The 22,277-nt window shown below is 43.1% G+C and overlaps 1 protein-coding gene across 5 annotated transcripts in view; it reads left to right on the top strand.

Annotated features, from left to right (window-relative positions):
• Positions 1-22,277, top strand: part of Dscam (DS cell adhesion molecule) — a 578,367-nt gene that overhangs the window by 342,941 nt on the left and 213,149 nt on the right. For all 5 annotated transcript variants that reach the window (XM_087575369.1, XM_087575370.1, XM_087575373.1 and 2 more), the window contains 1 exon segment: positions 15,580-15,858. In XM_087575369.1, the coding sequence (XP_087431495.1) occupies positions 15,580-15,858 (279 nt within the window).

The following is a 22,277-nucleotide window of genomic DNA, read 5'->3' as shown; positions in this document are numbered from 1 at the left end:
GTAGAGTGAACCTGAGTAGACAAACAGAAGTTAAGTGGAAGCCATGGTTCTAGGTGATGAGAGGAGGGGTTTGGGCAGGACAGAGCACTACAATCAACCATGGCTATGCAGACAGTCAGATGCTCCTCAGATATGTGTTCTGCCAAAAGCAAACATATTTGACACATGATAGCAACATGGGAATGCCCAGCCACCACCCCTGGCCTTTCTCTGATGAATGAATGCCTTTCAGGAGGCAGATGAAGTCACCCAACAGCCCCCACAGCATGAGAACAGCATGCTCCTTCAACAGCTGAGTTAGGAAATCTTGAGTTTACCAGGAAGCAAGGACTGTAGAATGTGTTGGAAACTTGTGGATTCTGGTGGTGGTGGTCTAGTTTCCTTTCTGTTGCTCTGATAAAACACCAACCAAAAATAACTTGGGGGAGGAAAGGCTTCATTTGATTTACACTTTCAGCTCACAGTCCAGCATTGAGAGAAGTCAGGACATGAATACTCTGGAAGTTTGCTGCTCAAAGACTCCTGCTTAGCTAGCTTTCTCATACAGTCCTGGATCACCCATACGGTGCCACACACAGTGAGCTTAGCCTACCTATACCAATTAATGATCACCATAATACTCTCCATACATGCCCACAGGCAAATATGATCTGGGCAATTGAATTGAAGTTAACTAGGACAGATGGGTATTGGATGTAAATTGTTCATTTATATGTCACTGCAGACATTGGCATCTCTGGCCTCAACCAATGCTGAACAGTATCTCACATGGCTTGTATTTACATTTTTATCCAGGTCACACACAACTTCACACAGGCTAGAATGGCTATGAATGAATGCACCCTCATGCAAAAATCATAAACTTCCTTTAAGCATTATGAGAGATTTTTTTAAAAACCTATTTTGGTGCTTGATTAGGTAGCTCTGATGTGTGAAATGTAAGGATGACAGTGTTATGTTGCAATGCTCAAAGGTTTGGATATACCTAGTAGACAAATAAAATGATAGACACTGAAATAGAAAATGGAAGGCTAGCTGGATAGGGCAACCTTGTGTGTGCCTATGTAGAAATTGACATAAAAGAGAAACTTCTGGACAGTGATATGATAGCTAAAAGCTTTCTCTGGTTCTTTGTTCTTATTTCATTCGAAAGTATATACCCAAGCAAGATGTTTGTAACCTTCATTGATTGAAGGTAACTGTGGCATTTTTTTTGTTTGAGGTGACTTCTAGTTGCTCATCTAGGTAACAGTTAAACATCATTCACAACTTTAGCTTTTACTCTGGATCTGAGAACACCCAGCCAAATCAACTTCAGTGTATTTAAATTTGCATTTAAAACACTGTGAAATGTAATATACAAATTAAGCGAGATTGTTGTTGTCTGTGAAGACATTTTTCAAATGAACCACCTTTAGTACTTTCAGCTATGATATTTAAGAGTAAGAAAGTTGAAGTGACAGCTGAGTTGATCAAAAAGATGAGTGTTTGATGAAGACAGCCTTGCTGCCATATTCGTTGAAGTCAGCCCTGTTACCACATGAGTGCATGGCCAGTGCTTTATTGAACCATTTCAGAAGAGTAAATATGTAGTTTCATACGCTTCTGCCCTGGGCTGGGGAAACAGCTTCCCTAGAAAGCACAAGGACTCAAGTTTGGATCCTCAGAACCTATACTTAGAAATAAGGTGCCCTGTGATGTTAATGCCTCTCTTGCATCAGTGGGCTTTTGCCATGGGTTCACTACTGTTGACCTGAGCAAGCTCAGGCTAGATCAAATGCCAGCTGAGTTCCATCCTTAGCTGAGGAGCTATTGGCGATTGATAGCTGTTGGGAGAGGGAGACTCCGTTTGCTTTAAGATTGTAGTCTCTGGTGAGTTTACCCTGCTCCAGTGGAAGTCCACACATCCAAGAATATATGGGCAGCAGAAATGGGACTCAATGGGTATTTTTTAAAAAGAGAAGACAACGTTGGGTGTTTAGGGACTAGTGGTGGCTCAGCAAGAGTTGGGTGTGTATGTGTGTGAATGGACACAATCAAAACACATGGTGATTTCTCAGAGAACTAAAAAACAATCAGTTATGTAGTAAGGTTGTTATCTTCAAATAGGGAAGAAAGAGACAGGGCCATACCTGGTACTCACTGGCTATTTATCCTAGCCTGCTGTCTAGAACTAGAGTAATGAGCAATGTTTTCACAAAATAAAACAGTATGGATAGCACCTGAGGGAAGATAGCCATGGTTATCATCTCTTCTTTATACACACACACACACACACACACACACACACACACCTACACACACATGAGCACAGACATATATACATCTACACACTAGACATATGCACACAAACACACAGAAATATAGACATACTCCTAGTCATATATACAAATACATACAAACACATACAGACACACACAGATACATACATACAGATACAAACACAGACACACACATAAATAAAGACATATGAACATACAAAGACACATAGACAGACACACAGAAATACATAGGCACAAAACCACAGAAACACACAGATGAGAATACACAGATGAGACATACAGGAAGACACACACACACACACACACACACACACACACACATCTCGATTTCCTTGAGAAATAGGGTTTAACCCACTCAATTCCTATGATACTGCTGCAAATGATAAAAGCAAACCATTTTTATCCTGTTTCCCGGATACTCATCCAAGACATTGAATATCTAGCTGTATATGTAGTTGTGCACATACATGCTATATTTATGTGTACATATATATACATACATGTACATATGTATGTGCATTTAGAGGATATTTTGAAATAATAGTTATGACCCTTGAGCTTATTTTGTTGCATGTGTCTGATTATTTGGGAGGAAAAAAATCCCTCAGCAACTGATTCAAACAAGTAGTTTGTTTTTTTTTTTTTTTTTTCCGGAGCTGGGGACCGAACCCAGGGCCTTGCGCTTCCTAGGTAAGCGCTCTACCACTGAGCTAAATCCCCAGCCCCCAAACAAGTAGTTTTGAAATATGTTCAACACTTAGTGTTGAGATTGTGCTGGCTTCTGATGCACGGGCAGAAGGAAAGATCAGGATTCTCATTTTACCTTGTGCAGTTTCACATGTAGCACATCTCAAAGCATTTTCTTCCCCTGGAATCAGTACCTTCCTGGACTTGAACGCTGCCTGACTAAGTGTTCTAATAACTGCAGACCAACAGTGCCAAGAAAGTTAATTGCCTGCTAGATTTTAAAAAAGTCACCTTCTATTTATATTGATATAAAGCTTCATAGTTTACAGAACACTTTCCTATGTGTCATCTTAATTAATGTTCACAGTGACTCTGTCCTGGAGTCGAAACATAAGAGAATCAGAAGAAAGGGAAGGAGTGTAGTCAAGGCTGCAGACTCCAGCACAACCCATACTGGGTCTTTCCATAGTCACTCATGCTGAGTGGGCAATCAGGATTAGAGCAGCTAACAATGAAGCCAAGAGCCCGAGAAGAAACTATCATAAAAGTCAAGAGTGTTGTTTTCTAAAAACATAAAACCTGGCACTAAGGAGGCTGAGGCAGGAAGTTGGGACTGTGAATCCAAAGCCAGCCTGGTTTATAAAGCAAGATCCTGTTTCAAAACAACAGTGACAGAAACTGGGTAAAAACAAACTAGGGCCTAATCTAAGATGAAATTAAAATGGAGATATAATTAGTACATAGATCAGCACATAATAACATTTGCTGTGCAAGCATGAGGACCTGAGTTTGAATCCCTGGCACCCATGTCCAGGCATGGATGCACACACCAGTAATGTGACCCTAGCATCCTGTAGAAACAGGAGGCTCAATGGGATTTGCTGCCTGTCCACATTGATTCATGTTTGCTGATAGACACTGCTTCAAGGGAATAAGATATAAAATGATAGAGTAAGACACTTGACATATTCCAGCCTGTTTGTGCACACACATGTGCACATATACCACACACACGCACACACCACACCACTTCCACCACCAACAGTACTGAGCCTGGTATGGTAGTGAATTCTTATCATTGCAACACTTAGGAGACAGGAGCACTAAGATATAGAGGTCAAGGCCAGCCTGAGCTACATAACAAGACTGTTTTAAAAGCAAAATGGCGCTGAGAGTAGATCTTTACCCTTCCATCTCTTTCTGAGTGGCTGGGACATCACCTTCTAGGGGTGACATTCTCCAAGACCTCCTGGCGACTGTGGCCATGTGTCTTGGGCCCACAGATAATACCCTTGGCAGGTAGTCCTCGAGATCTTTGACAGTTGCTCATTTACTGTCCCACCCTGAATATCATCAACTGCCACAAATGTCCAGACTTAGCTCTGTTGGCCTGAAACTCTCCTCTCGGTGGCTGCCATCTTCTTCTGATCTCTGCGATCTCTCTTGTTTCTAGAGAGACTCATAGTATATTTTACAGACAGCCCAGCATTTCCAGGTTACTTTACACTTTCAATCCTGTTTGCAGAGGTCATTTGGGTATGACCAAAAAGTAATATCTGTTAAGTGTTTTCATTGATTTTCCAAGAGCTACTTAGGGAATGTATAGTTTCTGTTATAACCAACAGAGAAGAACTGAGGGACAGCAACATGTGGGTTACACGTTCAAATGTGACCCATGATAATTTAGAGTCACAAGCACGGATTTAGATTTGCCTTTAAATCAGTACGATGGTGGGGTCTGAGAAGGCTGACAAGATTGTCAAGATCCCATTCCCTAACTCCACAGGGAACACATACATACATGTGTGTACATATGCCTATGTTTCTGTCCTGTGTGTTTGAGTGAGTGGTTGCTGTTCCTCAGCTCCTGTGGAGGTCTCTTCAGAGCACCAGCACGCACCTGTTCTGGTCAGTGAAGGTTGTTGGAGTCAAGCTCAGAATGAAGCTCACATACCTCCCTTTACATGGCTTCCTTCCTGAAGGCTACTTTACTAGCGATTCTCCTCTATTCTAGGAGAGAAAGCAGGTCTCTTTCAAGGGAACAAGTGATTAAATGTCTCATTAAAATTGTCTCCAAGTACTTTTCCCTTAGATAGAGGCAAGGAACACGACATATACTGTTATGTATATATAATATATATTATATATATTATAGACATATATACACTATGGTGTCAAAACATATGTCTTCAATTTAGTGGAAATTTTTTGGTGTAGGAAAATGTGTTTCAATATTTGGTATGCTTGCTGAACATAAGAATTTTTAAGGAAGCAGTTAGTAATGAGGAAGGAAGACATTAAATGAGTAAAATTATGTTCTAGTAAAAGTCATAATTTCTGCAAATATGTACACATACATGTGTGTACATATGCCTATGTCCATGTGTTCACAGATACAGAAAACATTCAGATAGTACTGAGTATCATGCTTAGGTGAGGATATATTATTTATTTGTTTTTCAAAGATTTATTTTATTCTTAATTGTATGTGTGTGTGCACATGTGTGCATGCCCCTGTGTGTGTGTGTATGTGTATGTGTGTGTGTGTGTGTGTGTGTGTGTGTGTGTGTGTGTGTGTGTGTACATTTGACTATGAGTGCCAGCTAAGGCTAAGGCCTCAAATTCCCCTGGAGCTGGGGTTATAGGCAATTTTGAACCATCTGGCCTAGGTGATAAGAACTGAACTCAAGTCCTTTGCAAGAGCAATAGGTACTTTTAGCCTCTGAGCCACCTCTCTAGCCCCTAATAATGGTATTTTAAATCAGAATAAAAACTTTCAGTGACTCAAAATCATATAGTATATACATAGGATTAATGCAAAATATAAATAATTATCCAAATCTATGTTCAATGTGGGCTATGTACACATATGGGCTAGTAATATTCATATTGTTTTAGTTGTAAATATGAATATATATCAATGTGCTCATAAAACACATGTGGTAAAATATACCACTACACGTGTGTTCATTGCACTCATATGTCAATATATTGCACTATATCTAGTATGTGCTTATATGTATATACTAAGATATCATACTAGAGTCTTTGGGATGCTAATGAAGTTGGTGGTGGTGGTGTTCAGCCTCCCATGATGCCTCTGGTGCCTCAGGTTGCATCCTGGAGTTTCTAGGCTTTGCTTGCAGGACCTTCCTTTTGGCTCATTGCACTCCAAGTCTTCTCTTTCTGTGTGGTTGTTCACATTAATGATGCTTCCCTCTGCTGGGTACAACCTCCCCTTCTTCTGGAACCAATGTTCCTATGCAGGGAAGCCATTAGTAACAACCCTCCTCCTTGTCCGTGGAAGTTAACCGAATCTGTGTATGAATCAGGGAGCTTTCTTGTCCTGAGATGCATTCCTGAGATGCCCTGTTTATCCCTTTGTTGTGCTTTGCAGAGCTCAGCAGTTCTTTTCCTTTGTGAGGACACTCAAGAAAATACATCCTCTGGACACTGACTGATGTCTTGAAGCAATAGGAGAGGGCCACCCCATCATGAAGACCAGGCCTCTTTGTTGGAAGGCAGAGCCATGGCTTGGGACTCATAAACAGAGTCCCTGACAGTGCTACCCACTGGGATTTTTGTTTGGTTTTGTCAGCTTTGTGTAGAGGCCATACTGTTGCCATCTGTTGATGCACCTCTCTTTTCTTCTTTTAACTTGTCTTTTAAAATTTCAGTGACATTAGTATCACTCCTCTCTGTCCCTCCCTCCCTCCCTCCCTCCCTCGATCCGTCCCTCCCTCCCTCCCCCCCTCTCTCTCTCCCTCTCTCTCTCTCTCTCTCTCTCACACACACACACACACACACACACACACACACACGCACACACACACGTACAGGTGTTTAAATGTAGGAAATGTTTACTTTAAACAAAATTCAGTGCCTTCACTCACACTCACAGACAAATACATACAATAAGAACACAGAGGCTAGTCATGTCATCATGCTCCTAGCTCTCTGTCATACATGTTAGCATAGATATCCTGTAGATGTAGTTTGTATAGTATCTGTAGAAATTTATGAACAGAGGTAGAATTCATAAGCCGCCAAGTTTAACTGGTTTTGATCAGTCTCCAAAATTTCTGTGTCAGTTTCTGTTGCCACCCACCGTGTGTTTGAATGCCTTTCCCCACATGTTAGCCAGGACATCTTTCAGCTGCCTCTTCTTATTGATGGCAGAGCGAGGGGCTGTAAATTCTGTACTCTTACTTAGTTTTCTCTTCCATCACCAAGGTTGACTATGAATGTCTTCTGTTTCATAGTTTCACTCTGTGCTTATCTTGTGTGTGTGTGTGTGCATCAGAAGTCAATCTAGGGGCCGGAGAAGCCTCAGTAAAGTGCTTGCTTTTCAAGAATGAGGGTTTGTTCCCCATTCCCCAAACCTGTGAAAACAACAACAACAACAACAACAACCCAATCAGTACAAGCTGGGTGTGGTCACAGGGCCTTGTCATTCTAGCTAGGGGTTACAGATCTTGAGTCTCCATGGCCACAGGCTAGCCTAACTAGGGAGCCCCAGACCAATGAGAGACACTATCTCAAAAAACAAGGAATGGCCTCTGAGGTTGTCTGCCCTTCACACTTGTTTGCACTAGGACCAACAACACACGTGGAGAGCCCATCTAAACAAACACAAAATTCTTTCTGACCAATCACACAGGACTTCTTTTTTGTTCTGTTTTGTTTTGTTTTTGATAAAACCAGATTACATTGAAATGCCTAGCATTTCAAACCAGTTTAAAAACGACATCTTCTTAGACCATGAGTGTGTGTGTAGTGAAATGAGCAGAGTCACTGTGGGTGAGGAGGACACCTAGTTCTCTTCTGTGACAGCATTATTGTTCTGATTTACCTGCATGGCAAATCACAACGGTAAGGGAAGCCATGGGACCCTGATGGCATGAGGGAAAGAAAACACCATCATGCTTATTTCAAATATTACAGATAAAGCTGGCATTTCAGTTCTAAGAGCAGCTGTAAAAACAACCAAAAAAAAAAAAAAAACCAAAAAACCAAAACAAACAAACGAAAAACCCCACCAAACCCCACAGGAGTACAGGTCATTTTTTTTCCTCTAAGGTAATGAGAAACAATTTCAAACACTTCAAAATTGTGTTCCCTTCCCCAGCATCTTTTCTGTTCCAAAGAAAGCTAGCAAGATAGTTTGCTCAGGTATAGAAAGAAGGGCCAAATTGAAAGAGAGCTCGCCCGCATAGTAATTGTTCTTCAGTCATAGTCCAAAGTAAGTAAAAGCAGCAAAGGTGGAAAGGTACAGCATCCAAAGGCAGATTACACACCTACTTGGATGGCTACTAATGAACATATATGTTCATCTTTACATACTACATCCTCTCGTAGGCTGATTCTCTGTGAAGTTAGCTTTCAGAGAGATATGCTTCTCACTTGCTCAAGTGAGAAACATGATTTAAATTCACCCCCAAATTTCTTTAAACACACCCCAAATCCTACTTAATAAGTTGTAGATACCTTTGAGGAAAGCAGGGGTTATTACAACCATATGCTTTACATAGTTTGGACTGTTGGAATTGCAACAAGGTTAAGGAAAGCCTATAACTCAACCCCCAAGGGGCTTCACCACCACGTTCCAGGGACTGTGTCTCCTCTTCCCCCCAGCCCTCCCCTGCCATCCCCATAGCAGGCAGAACTCCAGGATGCCCTGCTGGCTCTCACTGTCCTTGCTTTTTCTAGGTCAACATCTGAGTGTCATTTAATATAAGTTCATCGTGAGGCCCAAGGGCAACTCAGAGTGAGAGGCCGAACACAGGGCCAAGCTTCTGTCAATGCGCTTCAGTCTGAGTTCTTCTGCCTGCAACATTCTTCTTTTTGTTTGCACCTCACATCCTAAATGCTGGCCTGGTGCCTACGCTCCCACAGCAAGGCAGACCCCACCCACATTCTAATTCACTGTGAGCCCACTCTGGCTGCTAGCCAGAGGTCAGGGGAGTGAATCCCATGTAGAAACTTAGGGATGGCAGGAATGCTCTAAGAAGTTGAACAAGACCATGTGTTGGCACCATTTTCCTCATGGCTGGGAAGAACCAAGAGCTAAATGCCCTATGTGTCTGTTTCGGTTTATATCCTGACTAGGGCATCTCGGACATAGGAACCTCATTCTCTATTTTAAGCCATTCTCGAGGATATCAGAGTGGGTCACAACTCAGATTATAAACCCGTGTCTGCCACCATCCCTAAGAATTTCCTTCCAAAAACCATTATCCGATTAAAACATAAAAGATACTTATACCACAAAGAAGTAGGAAATTAAAAAGAGGGAAAATCGATGTATTTCCTTTATTTCTGGGCTATTCTACACAAACCACAAAGTCACATGAGAATCAACAGGATGTCTTTCTTCTACAGTAGCTTTTGAACCACAGGGTCCCATAGTGAGTAGAAGACTCAGCTACATCCTATGTGTTCTAATGAGTCCTGTTCTACGGGTAGAGAGATTTAAAGGAAGACAAGCCTCTCTGTGAACAGCCTGGGGCTGGTGTACTTGGCTGCAAGCCCAGCAGGTCAGTAGCCTCATGCTGTGCATTTTGTAGCTGCAGTTAGCATGTGCCTGGCCAGTGGCCAGTGAGAAGCCTGAGCATTTCCTGACCAGGTCTCATGAGAGCACGGCCTTTCCGGCACTGTGTCATTGGGATTGAACTCTGGTAGGCTGTTCACAGTGATTGCCTCCTTATGCTGTACAGAATTTGAAGATAGAGGTGATTTTGAACAGTGTAGTTCTCTCCGAAGGAGATGGATGTTAAAGGACAGGGTAGGGTGCTAAGGAAATAGCACTGTTGATAAAGTGATTACTGCGCAAGACTAGAACTGAGTCCACACCCTCAGAACATGTCACAGCAGTAATCCCAGAACTGAGGAAGCAGATCCCCTGGGTCTTGCTAACCAGTCAGTCCGGATGACTTGGTGAGCTCCGGGGTTAATGATATACCCTGTATCATGCAAACTAAAGTAGCCAATGATTGAAGAAGACACTTCTTCACATGCATGTGCTTCCACCACCACACATATGTGCACACACACACAAACACATGCATACACAGAAATAAACACATGCACATATATGCTGCACACATATGCTCTACACACAAAGAATGAAGAAAATATTTTGGAGAAGGAGAAGAAATAACTTATAGAAAGCAAGGGAAGGAAATAGGAAGAAGAGGGCTGAGAAGAGAGATGTCCATTTCTGTATCCTGGAAGATTTAAAAGGCAAAGGTCTTCAGGAGCTTAGTTCAGATCTCAGCACCACAAAATGATGGTGGGTGTTGGAACCAGAACCTGTAACCCTGTGTTTGGGATGAGGGAGACAGGTGGATCTTAGGTCTCAGTGGCCAGTCACTCTAGCCAAAATGGTAAGTCCTTGGTCTACTGAGAGTCCATGTCTCAAATTGATGTAGAGAAGCCATTGTACAAAGGCATCCCGACACCAACATCTGGCCTCCACACTTGGCCACGAGGGTGAGCATACCACTCTCCACACCTCAAACTCTGAGTGGAGATAATACTGCTAATTGCCTAGTGTTGACTTGCACTCAACACATGATCCTTCATTAACGCACCAGGCTCCTGTTTAAACAGAATATAGTTTTTATTGTTGAAGGTAAAATGTAGAAATGGATCAACCTGATTTAACGTCCCTAGTGTGAGCTCAGAAGGAAGAGGAGTGGAAACTGGCATTTGCGAGAGTGGAAGGCTCTCGGCCCCGTAGAGAAAGGCCCCTGCCATCCTAAACACACAAACCTGGTAATGGATGACATTTAGCAGTTATTTACATAGTTCTTACAGAAAGGTTATGTCAAAACCCAGTGTATATAACACTCGGAATCCCACTCCTGTAATATTGCCAGCTTCTCCTATCAGCTGGATTTGGAAGCTTTGCCTCATTGAAGAGGATATTCTGAACGAGCTGAATAGTCAGAATGTCCTGATCATGTGGTTCAACATTTTAAAAAGTTGTGAAAGGGGATGTGACGATGATGACGATATCACCACCACCACCACCACCACCACCACCACCACCACCACCACCACCACCACCACCACCACCATCATCACTTGGTTCGATTACAAGGGATACCTGAGCCTTATGCCTCTGCATTGGGCCTCAAAGAGAATGTTCAGCATTTCATGATCCAATGTGTAACTCTAACTGATGCAAGGGGCCATGTTGGTGATACAGGTAGTTAATTGGCCCAGGCCTTAATCTGCTTTAAAAGGAGGCCCATTCTAATGTAGCAGGGGAGCAGCACACTATCAGATGCAAACATGACCACGATGTCATCTGGGGACGGACATTCCACCAACTCATTGCCTCTCTAATCATACAAGTTTGCAGGTTAACTATTTTGGACATGTTCGATTTCTACAAACACGTTAGATTTTTAAGTAGGAGTCCTTACCTTTTTAAATATACTAACCATGACTTCTGATTCAGTCTCAACCATATTATGCGATTTTTACATCAGTAACAGGAAAACTAACTGTGGTGACAGTATTCTTCTATACAGTGCTACCGTATAGTCCTCCTGTTCAGCGCTCCTGTTCAGTGCTCCCGTACAGTGCTCCCCAATGCCAGACACATTATGTGCTCATGTCTACCCCCAGCTTCTCACTTGTCTTTAGCTTTTCACTAAGTCTTGTCAGGATGTCCCAAATCTCAGCATCTAGCTACATCAGGTTGTGAAATATAGTAAGCAAGAACACCATGGTGGTTCAAAGTTAAGATGCTTGTGGCCGAGGCTTATCTTCTGAGTGGCACAATTGCTGGCATTGGTGTTCTGGGTTTTTATTTTATTTTATTTTATTTTATGAGTGTTCCTTCATGTCTTATGTGTACCACATCTATGCCTGGTGACCATGGAGGTTGTCATAAGAAAGATAATTGGTCCAGGAATCTAATATGCTTTTAAGAGGCGGCCCATTCTAATGCAGCAGGTGATCAGCACAGTATCAGATGCAAACTTGGCCGTGATGCCTTCAACTGGAGTTCTGTACAGTTTCAAGCCAGTACATGGGTGCTGGGGACTGAACCTCATCAAGAGAGGCCAGTACTCTTAACCACTGACTCATCTCTTCAGTTGTAGTATTAATTCTCAATGCACTGAATGTATACCTTGTCAGCAGTGTGACTTCAAGGCCATGCCTGTCATTACTTACAAAACTGTAGTGGAGTGGTGTCCCTAGTAATTTTGTGTGTTGATAAAGTATTGTAGATGTTTGGAAAGCATTCAGTGTGGGGGCGGGAGCAGGGAGGGATGTTGGGTATCTTGGTCCACTGTTCTCCATCTTATTCCCTTGAGAAAGGGTTTCCACTACTGAGCCTGGAACAGCCAGGAAACCCTAGCAATCCCCACTCTGTACTGTTAGGAAATGACTGTCACATGTCATTCTTCTGTCTTAGCACTCTCCCAGTATAAGGGATCACTGCTATATTTTACAATTATTGGTAGCCTATGTTCACCAGTTTCATCATTAAATAGTTATATAAAGATCCCTTCCTTAGGCCGGGGAGATATCTGGTAAGTGAAGTGCCTATCTCACAAGCACAAGGGCACGAGTTCAATACCAGTGCCTGCATGAGATAGACCAGGAGTGGGGATGCACATTACTAATCCCAACACTGGGGAGCTGGAGGTGGGCAGGCCCCTGGGGATCTCTAGCCATCCAGCCTCATATATTTGGTGAACTCCAGACCAAAAGGGGACCCTGTCTCAAAAAGACAAGATGCTTCTGAGGAACAACAGCCTAGATTGCTCTCCTACCAATGTGCACGCATGCTCTCATGAGTATACACACACACACCACATATATACATACCACATACACACATACACACACCACATATATACATACCATATACACACACCACATATATACATACCACATACACACACCACATATACACACACCATGTACACACATATACCACACACATATACATATCCCATACACACATACGCACACACACCACATACAGATATACACACATATACAGACCACACACAAATATATACACACACTATACCCATACACACAACCAACTAATACATGCATACATACATACATAACACACCACATGTACACATACACACCACACACAAACATACCACATATACACACACACACCACACACAAACATACCACATATATACACACACACCACACACACTATATACACATATATACACCACACATACACACACCACCCACACACACACACAAATCCAAATGCCAAATGCCTTACTTTCCATGTTTGACATGAGGAATGGAAATTAAGTGTGTGTGTGTGTGTGTGTGTGTGTGTGTGTGTGTGTATGTATGTATATATATGCTCATTTCCTTTTTATGAAAACCCATAGGGAAATTTAATTCTTTCATTGTGTTTTCATTGTTGACTTTTCTCCTTTGACAGACACATGATCTGAATCAAATGCTTAAAAACTCACTTAGATGCTACCTAGGGTTATTAAATCACTGGGCCAACTGATTAAGGACTCCAGTTTTGGTTGTCCATTTATACACAGTGGAACCAAGGCCCATAGACTGGTTAAATGCAGATCCTAAGTAGCATGGTTAGGTGGGAAACTATTCAGCCTAGTTCCGAAGCTCTTACCTTGGAGAACTGATCTGCTATCCTGACAGCAAGCACCACACCAGCAGTAAGGTGCAGTGTTAGTCTAAGTATGATAATGACCAGGGTTCTGTGTGTAAGAAACCGAGGATGAGTAGTGTAGTCCTGTATCTCACAAAGTATTAAAATCCAGTCACTATTAATACTGTTTGCACATTTATACCCACTGGAGCGAGATGTGAAGGGATACAGATGTCCATGGACTGCCACCAGTTCCCCAGCTGGTTTCTGGCGTGCCTCATCACATCTCACCTGTCCTGTTCCACATCCTCCTGAGGCTCTGCCCTTAATATCAGAGTCAGATCAGCTCTTTGTAGAGCCAAAGCTAAGATTCCACTTTGAGAGCTGTGATACTTTGGGCATTGGCTTTGTGCAGTGTTTGTTTCTAAACATCTCTGGTTAAGATGAAACTCAAGCCTCCTCAAGACTCGTCCTCCTAGCTCTGGGCTGTGTTTGCAATCCCGAGTTCTTTGGCAGCTGCTTCTGAGAGCGTGTAGCAGCAGCAGTAATAATGTCAAGTCCCCAAGTAGCCGCAACCCTGCTGAGTTGCTATCCGCCGCCTATGTCTTCACGAGTACTGCACTCGGCAGAGGCCCATCCGCTGTGTCTGTTGCTGGGCTCAGGGCATACAATAGTGGCCAAGCACATGCCAGGTGCTTGCTGAGCACTTCATTAAGTGAATGAATGGTCGAGTACATGGTTCTGTGCTTAGTCTTCCTGGCTGTGTCTCCTACAACTCCCTCAAGTTGATAACAGAACTGATTTTATAGTGGATTGATGACCCTATGGATGTCAGCTTGCTGTTTGATTCCCCCTTCTGTCAGTTCATCTGGCAGAATGTCTTTTTTCCCCCACAAGTTGCTTTGAATAAAGTTTGCATCAGATGTTATATCCAAACCCTTGAATTTAAAAACGTGTTTTTTTTTTATCTTTAAAAACAAAGTGCATGCAAAAAGTACAATAATGACTAGCAATGTATGTTCCAACCTTAGCCAGATGGAAATGCCTTGAGCCTTCCTAAAAAGACAAACTCATTCCAAGTCAAAGTGCAAATCAACACATTGGAGCCTCAGTTTCCCCGTCTACAGTGACATCATGAATAACTACCCATAATGCCAGCATGGGCAGTGCATTAATAACCTGCCCACTCCTAGGGTTCAAACTTGGCTCCTTTGTCCCTACTCACTAGTCTATGATGTAAAGAGTCACCTAGGTCATCAAAGAAGGAGCCAAGGAAGCATGGGCTTGAGGCAAGAGAACAAGGAGCACTTTATAGAGGGATTGAATTATGAAAGAACCCTCCAGACTGTTTAGTCTCTGATTGCCCAGACTAACAGCTCTATTATTCACATGTCCGACCACTCGGGAACCTTGTCATGAGTCCATTCATAAATTAAAATGCTATTTACAGAACTTGCAAAACTAAGGAGTGTGGGTTACCCTAACTGCCTAAGATAAGAAGCTGTAGTTTACAGTTGTTACTTATTAGACACGTGGACGTGTTGAGTGCTACACTGGAATCCACGGTCCTGCATATCCACGCCAGCGGCAGCTGAGAGGAGAACAAGAGTGTCCGTCGAGCACCATGTGTAAAAACGTTAGTGGATATGCCAAACACAAAGCCCTCTCATGGTTTTCACACTGCAGCACGCCTTAAATGTTGCCAACCAAAAATAGTTTTCACTGTTTAAAGTTGTGTTGACTGAATTAGATGAATCACATTTGCTGAATGACAAATGAACCATGCTTTGCATTCAGCGTGCTGAGAAAATCTGAGTGGCTAAGGTACCCTTTGCCAGCCTTCCTGTAGCTCATATTCTCCTGGGCTGTGTTCATGGATCACTACACACTCTTTGGGGGCGGCGGGGGGATGGCTTAAGAAAAAACACACATGCAAGGCACCAGCCACTCATTATTGCCTTTGCTCTGTCATCTTTTTCTTCCCAGTTCCTCCTTTTATCCAACCCTTTGAGTTCCCAAGATTCTCTATCGGTCAGCGGGTCTTCATCCCATGTGTGGTGGTCTCGGGGGACTTACCCATCACCATCACCTGGCAGAAGGATGGCCGGCCGATTCCAGCAAGCCTCGGTGTAACCATCGACAACATCGACTTCACCAGCTCCCTGAGGATCTCCAACCTCTCACTGATGCACAATGGGAATTACACCTGTATCGCACGGAACGAGGCGGCCGCCGTGGAACACCAGAGCCAGCTGATTGTAAGAGGTGCGTGGACAGATGTACCCCACGTGTTCAGGCATAGCTTGAAATTCTGAGGAAGGAATCGGGAACAGAAATTCACTATCCCCCCCCCCAACACACACACACACACACACACACACTCTTAAAAAGAATCACAGCTATAGAAATTAAGAATGAGTTCCTCTAAACACTGAAGCAAACGTATGTTTGTCTAATCTCTACGATGTCCAACAAATTAGATGTATTTGCTTAGAAACATATGCGAGGGAAGACTGTGGGGTCTGGTGAAACTGGGCTTCTGCCGAACATGTAAGTCTTTAAGGAGAAAAATCTGTTAGTCTTGACTTTATTTTATTTTTTTGTATAAAGCTTTTAGTCACATATTATCATTTGGACTGGTGGCTGTTGAACATTTATGAGGCTGGAGATATGACACAGCAGTTAAGAGTGTGTACTGTGCTTGCAGAAGACTGAGATCTGTGACCAGCACTGGTTCAGTAACTCACAACCACAACTCTAAGTCCAGCTCTAGAAGATCAAGCCTCCGGGGCACCTGTGCTCACAGACTCCCCACGCCTCCAACCCCCACATAATTAAAAGTAAAATCTTTGAAAAATAACATTTACTGATGCCCTGCACCATAGCTTTTTCTACAGAGCTGCAGCACAGCGGTGAATTTACAGATGTAAGACTCTCTGCTCCTCCCTTCTATTTAGCGTTAAATGCATCATGGTTTGGGGAAGCTTTTGCAATGGTTTAAGTTAGGTTCGCTGCCCTAGTATCTATGGGTGATTAAAACAGAGTGGTCTAGCATGTAGAAAGCACCCGCAGTGATCTTGGTCCTCTGAAGATGTGCTGGTTATGCCTCAGGTCTTTGCTTCAGACACCAGAGTGCCGTGGTGGTTCATGCTGCAAGTGTGACAGCAGTAGTTGCCAGCTGACCCATCAAGTACAAATGCAGTGGGATTTACGATTCTCTAAGGGAGCGGTATCTGTGTGCTTTGAGGAGGTAACTCTGAGAGGAAGGTGTACTGGGATGCTGATCATTTGTCCTGTAAAACCCCAAACACCAGGGTCTCTGAGCATTATTACCTTCAGGACCATTGATGGCTGACTTCCTTGAGCAGAGGACCCCTGTCCTTCCTCAGTCTGGAGCCAAGTCCCCTCTGCACCTCTCCTCTGTTGAGGGAAACGGATGCATTTCTTCATACTCACCCACAAAGCACAGAGAATGCTGTGCACCTGGAAGTCATGGGGAGAAGTCAGCCAACTTCACACAGTTGGGAAACAATTAAAACAGAAACAATGGGCAAATAAGCAACGAACTAGATCTTCATTAAAAATGAACAGAAGACACACATGGCTACGAGAACTAGGAAACCATTCGTTTTCCCCTACATTCGAAAAGATTGAAAATAGGAACTCCCCCCTCCCAGTTTTGTCTTAGCCTCCCAATTCTTCCTCCAAGCAGAACTGCCATTGTTTGTGAAGGGCATAACAGTGCCTAGACTGTCTTCAATATAATCTATTCTGAAGGATCGAGGTCAGGAAATAAAAACAGTAGATAAAAAAGAGTTGCTGGATATACATATAGATATACATATACAAATACATATTCATATACATCTTTATCTACATCTACATATTCATATACATATATATACATACGCATATATATATATATATATATATATATTTAGTTGTTACTTGGGATTGTAAAAGCAGCAAGCACGCAGCATTATTATTTTGACCAAGACCAAGGCCGACTGAAGTAGAACTGAACTCATTCTTTAAGTTACAAAGTAGAGTATAATCTCATTAGCCATGAACTTGTTCTTCAAAACTTATCTTCTGTTGAGTATGAGGCGTATCACCAGCTGGGTGACGGAGCTCTGAGGATAGAATGAGCTTCACACACCAGCTACTGTGATGGGGAAAGTCACAGATAACACAGCGATCTGGGGCAGAATCTCAAGTGAATTGCACCACGGAGCCCACCCAGGACATTAAAGGTCACATGAGTGTGATTTCTGATCCTAGCTCAGACCATTAAATCGCCATCCTCAGAAATAGATCTATCTCCCATATCTGTGGAAAGGATTAAATTTTCCTCCAAAATCACTGATAAGTTTTGCCAAAAGTCACAATGTCACAGAGGTCTGTAAAGAAGGCCTAGCTTCCAGACAGCAGCCCATACTGTTCTCGGCCCATCTTACAATAAGATCAGGCCTCACCCCTTCATGGAGCTTACAGGTTGACTCTGTTCGTGCCCTGCATTTTGACCGTGTGATTATTTCCAAGTCTTTCTCCATCTCCCCCAGAGACTAACCAGGATGGTGAAATATACCTTTTTTTGATATTTTTTTATATTTTATATCATACCATATTTCATGACAGGTAATTGTCCTGTCATAAAATCAACTCCACTAGTTTCTAAGTGGGTGCTGGGTCTGGAGAGATGGCTCTGCAGGTAACAACACTGATTGCTTTTGCAGAAAAATGCATATGCAATTCCTAGCACTCATGCAGAGGCTCACATCTACTGGTAAGTCCTTCTCCAGAGGCTCTGATGCCCCTGTGGCCTCCACAGGCACCACATACATGCAGCCCGTAAATATGAATGTGGTCCAAAAACACACGCACATAAGCGAAAAGCAAGATCTGATGAGAAAAATATAGAACAACTCTGCAAGTATCTGATGTCAGGGTCCCTTCCAGCTGCTTTTCCTCTCATTATTTCAACAAGATAATGGCTAAAAGGAAAAGAACATACCAAAATGTGGGATACGCAGCTCGGTGAACATTCTCTTTCTCAAGGCCTTTATCCACTGCAGTCTTTCTAAACAATTTTCCCAGTGATGTTTCCAGTGTCTTTGTGTTTTACTTTCTGAAGAGAAAATAAACTATTCTTAGCTATAAATCCTTAAAACAAGTATAGATATTTGTACATCTAACACGTTTCCAAATGAATACCTTTTTAAAATTTATTTCATTGCTCCCTTCTACCGTAAGCAACCATGTACTTCGAATGCATACTTATGCAGACCCTAGAAGAGTCCCTGAGATGACAGAAACTCATCTGAATCAGTAGGACAGAGATAGAAATGGGTCAAGCAATGTGGCAAGCATCAGACCCTCCGCTGAAGAAAGAAGGTTACATCACTGAGTTTAGGGGATACAGCACTGAGTCTGAGGGGAACAAGGGAGGAGCCTGAAGTTTTAGGAAACAGCAATGTGATTGGATAAGAGCAAGAAAGACAGTGACTTTTGGAAATCCTCTTGGCTCTAAGGGAGGGAGATGGGAGAGTGCAGAAGGAGCTAATTGAGATGTGTGTGGAAGGAAGGTCAGCTGCAGGGTTGACTTTGCTTCTTGGGTCCTAAGAAAAGTCTCAAGGCCATAGGAATCTATTACTTACAGGAGTCACTGGAATGAACTGGGGAGCAAAGAGGCCTACAGCATGAGAAGCAGAGACACCTGGTGGTGGCTGCAGGAAGAACTCAGGGCAAGGGCTGTCTGCATAAGGTTCTTTGTTGCCCTTAGTGACCAGTTGTGTGCCAATCAATGTGAGAAGGCCTCATGGACACACCTCCCCAGGGGAGCAGCCAGCCCACCACGACAGTGGGGTTTTGTTTGAGCTGTCTTCCTGATGCTCCAATCCCCTCTGTTCTTTGTACAAAGTTCCTAAGGAAGGGTGCTCTCAGGATCACACCTGCTATGAGGGACAGCCATTTCCCAGGTCTGGAAACTGTGCAGCTGTGCTGAAAATCCCAGCTGAATAAATGGAATAATAACTTTTAAGTGACTTAGGACTCTCCTTGCTCACTGTCACCATTCAGAGAGAAATCCACCTTGCAAACCGGGGCCCTAGCCATTCACTGCAGGACACAAGCTGGCACTTGGTCCATGAAAGATCCGTACATTACATTGATGAAATTCATCACATGAAAGTATCAAAAACACAGCAAATTGCTCTGGGCCTTTTTCTTTAATCTTTTGCTGGAATTGAGAAGTACCTCCCTTATATGCTGTACAGTCTTGGTCTGAGATGTAGCTTGGGAAATGTCAAAATAGAATGGGTGGTTTAGAGGTCTTGAAATTGCCTGTCACTGAGAGGGTGGTTTGGGAGTCTGGGAGTGACAGGCTATTAATTACAAGAGCAAAACATACCTTGATCTCAGGGAGATTAGTGTTCTTGATATGACCACAGACTTCACAGAGGGGTGAGCCCCATCTGCCTTGATATGTAAGCCAGTTCAGGAAGAAAACGAAGGTGGGGACATGATGCTAGAACTTTCTGATGACTGACCAGGCCCACAATGCTGTATGTTCACCATCTGTGTGAGCTTGGAAACATGGCTGACTTCTGAGGCTTGGCTTTTTCATCTGCTCAACTGGCATAGTGTGAGTTACGCTATAACTTCAGGGATTATAAGGACCTAGTTACTTAAGACTCTTCCTGCTCACTGCCAGAGATAAATCCTGTCACTGTTCAGCAATAAATCCACATGGCAAACTGGGGCCTTAGCCCTTAACTACAGAATGCAAGCTGGCACTTGGTTCATGCGGGATCCAAACATCAAGTTGGTGAAATTCACCACATGAAAATAGATAAAGTTTTGGCTGGAGCACGTGGTTGGAGCCTGTGGTTACTGGAAGAGCCCCCAGCTCCCCTACTGGTAGTAAATGTCCTGAATGTAATCAAGATGGCACCCAAGTCCCTGCACTTGGATTCTCTTCTCACGGGGTACAGAACCTGATCTGGGAGACAGGCAGTTAGAAAAGCCATACCAAACAGGTATAAGAAAAGTGGGGTTTGGAGAGGGTTCAGAGAAGGTATCAATCTCCACTGAAGCCTCAGGAAAGGTGCCCAGTTAAATTATCTTTCAGCTGAAGCAGAAGAAGTGACAAATAGGAATGCATCCAAAAGAGGCACAGAGGGGAAGATGAAGACCCAAGCAAGACCATCCTGAGAACTAGCGAGCAGGAAGAGCTTGGAATGGCTTCAAAAAGCCGCAAGGAACAGAGTGAGGGGAGGTTGCTGAGGCCTTTCCAAGCAGTGTAGGAATCTGATCATGGCCAAGGGCCCGGGAGCATGTGATGGTTTTCCAAGCATCCCTAACATCACTGGGTGGAGAAGAGATTCACATGGAGCACTGGTAACGGAAATGCCACCAGACATAAATGACAAATGGAGAGCATTTGAGATAAGAGACAATGTGACCCTCACCCTACCTAGCTTTGTTTCTCTTGAGAGCAGAGTGCAGTCAGAACTGGTTGCAAATCACATAGTCTGGATGCCAATCCTGTATTCCAGAGTAAGAGGAAAGATTAAGTTCCAAGGAAGCAGAAAGCAGTAAAAGTTGCTTCAATACGGAGCTGCCACTGTGGACACCTACAGCTCCTTCATACCTGGCTTTCTAAGGAGCCATTGGAACAATGGTTGTTAAAGTAAGACTCCTGGGCTGGGGGGCCTCAGGATCACCTGGAAGCTCATAAAACAGGCAAGTGCAGTCATAACTCCGTGTGATGGGAAGTGTTAAGGTGCGGCTTAGTTCTGTGCTCACTAATGTCTATTTTCTTCCATGTTCTCTCAAGTAGCATTGTACGTAAATAGTGGATAAAACTGAACCATTAGATATTCTCTTTCCCATAAAAACTCAGAAGCCTGCTCATTTGTGCCTTGGGTTTTTATGAAAGCATGGACCAATATGGGAATAGAAGAGGGGATTCTATTACAAGGGAGAAAAGCATACTTAGAGAACTCACAGGATATCCCTGCCAGCATCTGAAAAATTCTTGAGTAATAACTTAGAATTATTCTACCAATCCAGGGACCATTTCCATTCATAACTATATTATAATTACCATGTGTTAGTATTCCATATAGACATCTTTGATGAATTTTTGAGCATAATTTTTTTTAACTTAGAGCCAAATTGAGGGGTCATGGATGAGCAGTAACTAGAGACATGTAACTGGCTGTCTCATCCAGTAAAGCAACATCTCTTCCTCTTGGCAGAATTAGCTGCAGATTTGCCTCTCACGCTGTGGACAATGAGTCTAGTACAATGCTTAAAGTTTGAATCTACCCTGATGGTTGTTGACCATCTTTACTAGAAAATTTGAGATGGCATGGGGATACATATTGTGGAACACCCATCATCCTGGAGTTTGGGAGAAAGAAGTAGGAGGGTTAAAAAATTCACAGCCAACTTGGGCTAGATAGCAAGACTTTGTCTCACAAAAGCTAGCATCAGAAGCTGGAGAGATGGCTGAGCAGTTAAGAAGATTGGTTGCTCTTCCAAAAGACCCAAGTTCAATTCACAGCACCTGCAGGACAGCTCACAATCATCTGTAATTCCAATTCCAGGAATCCCATGTCCTCTACTGATGCCCTTGGCCAGTGCACGCACAGCATGCAAGCAAAATGCCCACACATATA

Source organism: Rattus norvegicus, chromosome 11, assembly GCF_021556685.1.
Source record: "Rattus norvegicus strain SHRSP/BbbUtx chromosome 11, alternate assembly SHRSP_T2T, whole genome shotgun sequence".
Classification (NCBI taxonomy): domain Eukaryota; kingdom Metazoa; phylum Chordata; class Mammalia; order Rodentia; family Muridae; genus Rattus; species Rattus norvegicus.
Note: the sequence above shows the minus strand (reverse complement) of the source record. Positions and strands in the feature narration are given on the sequence as shown.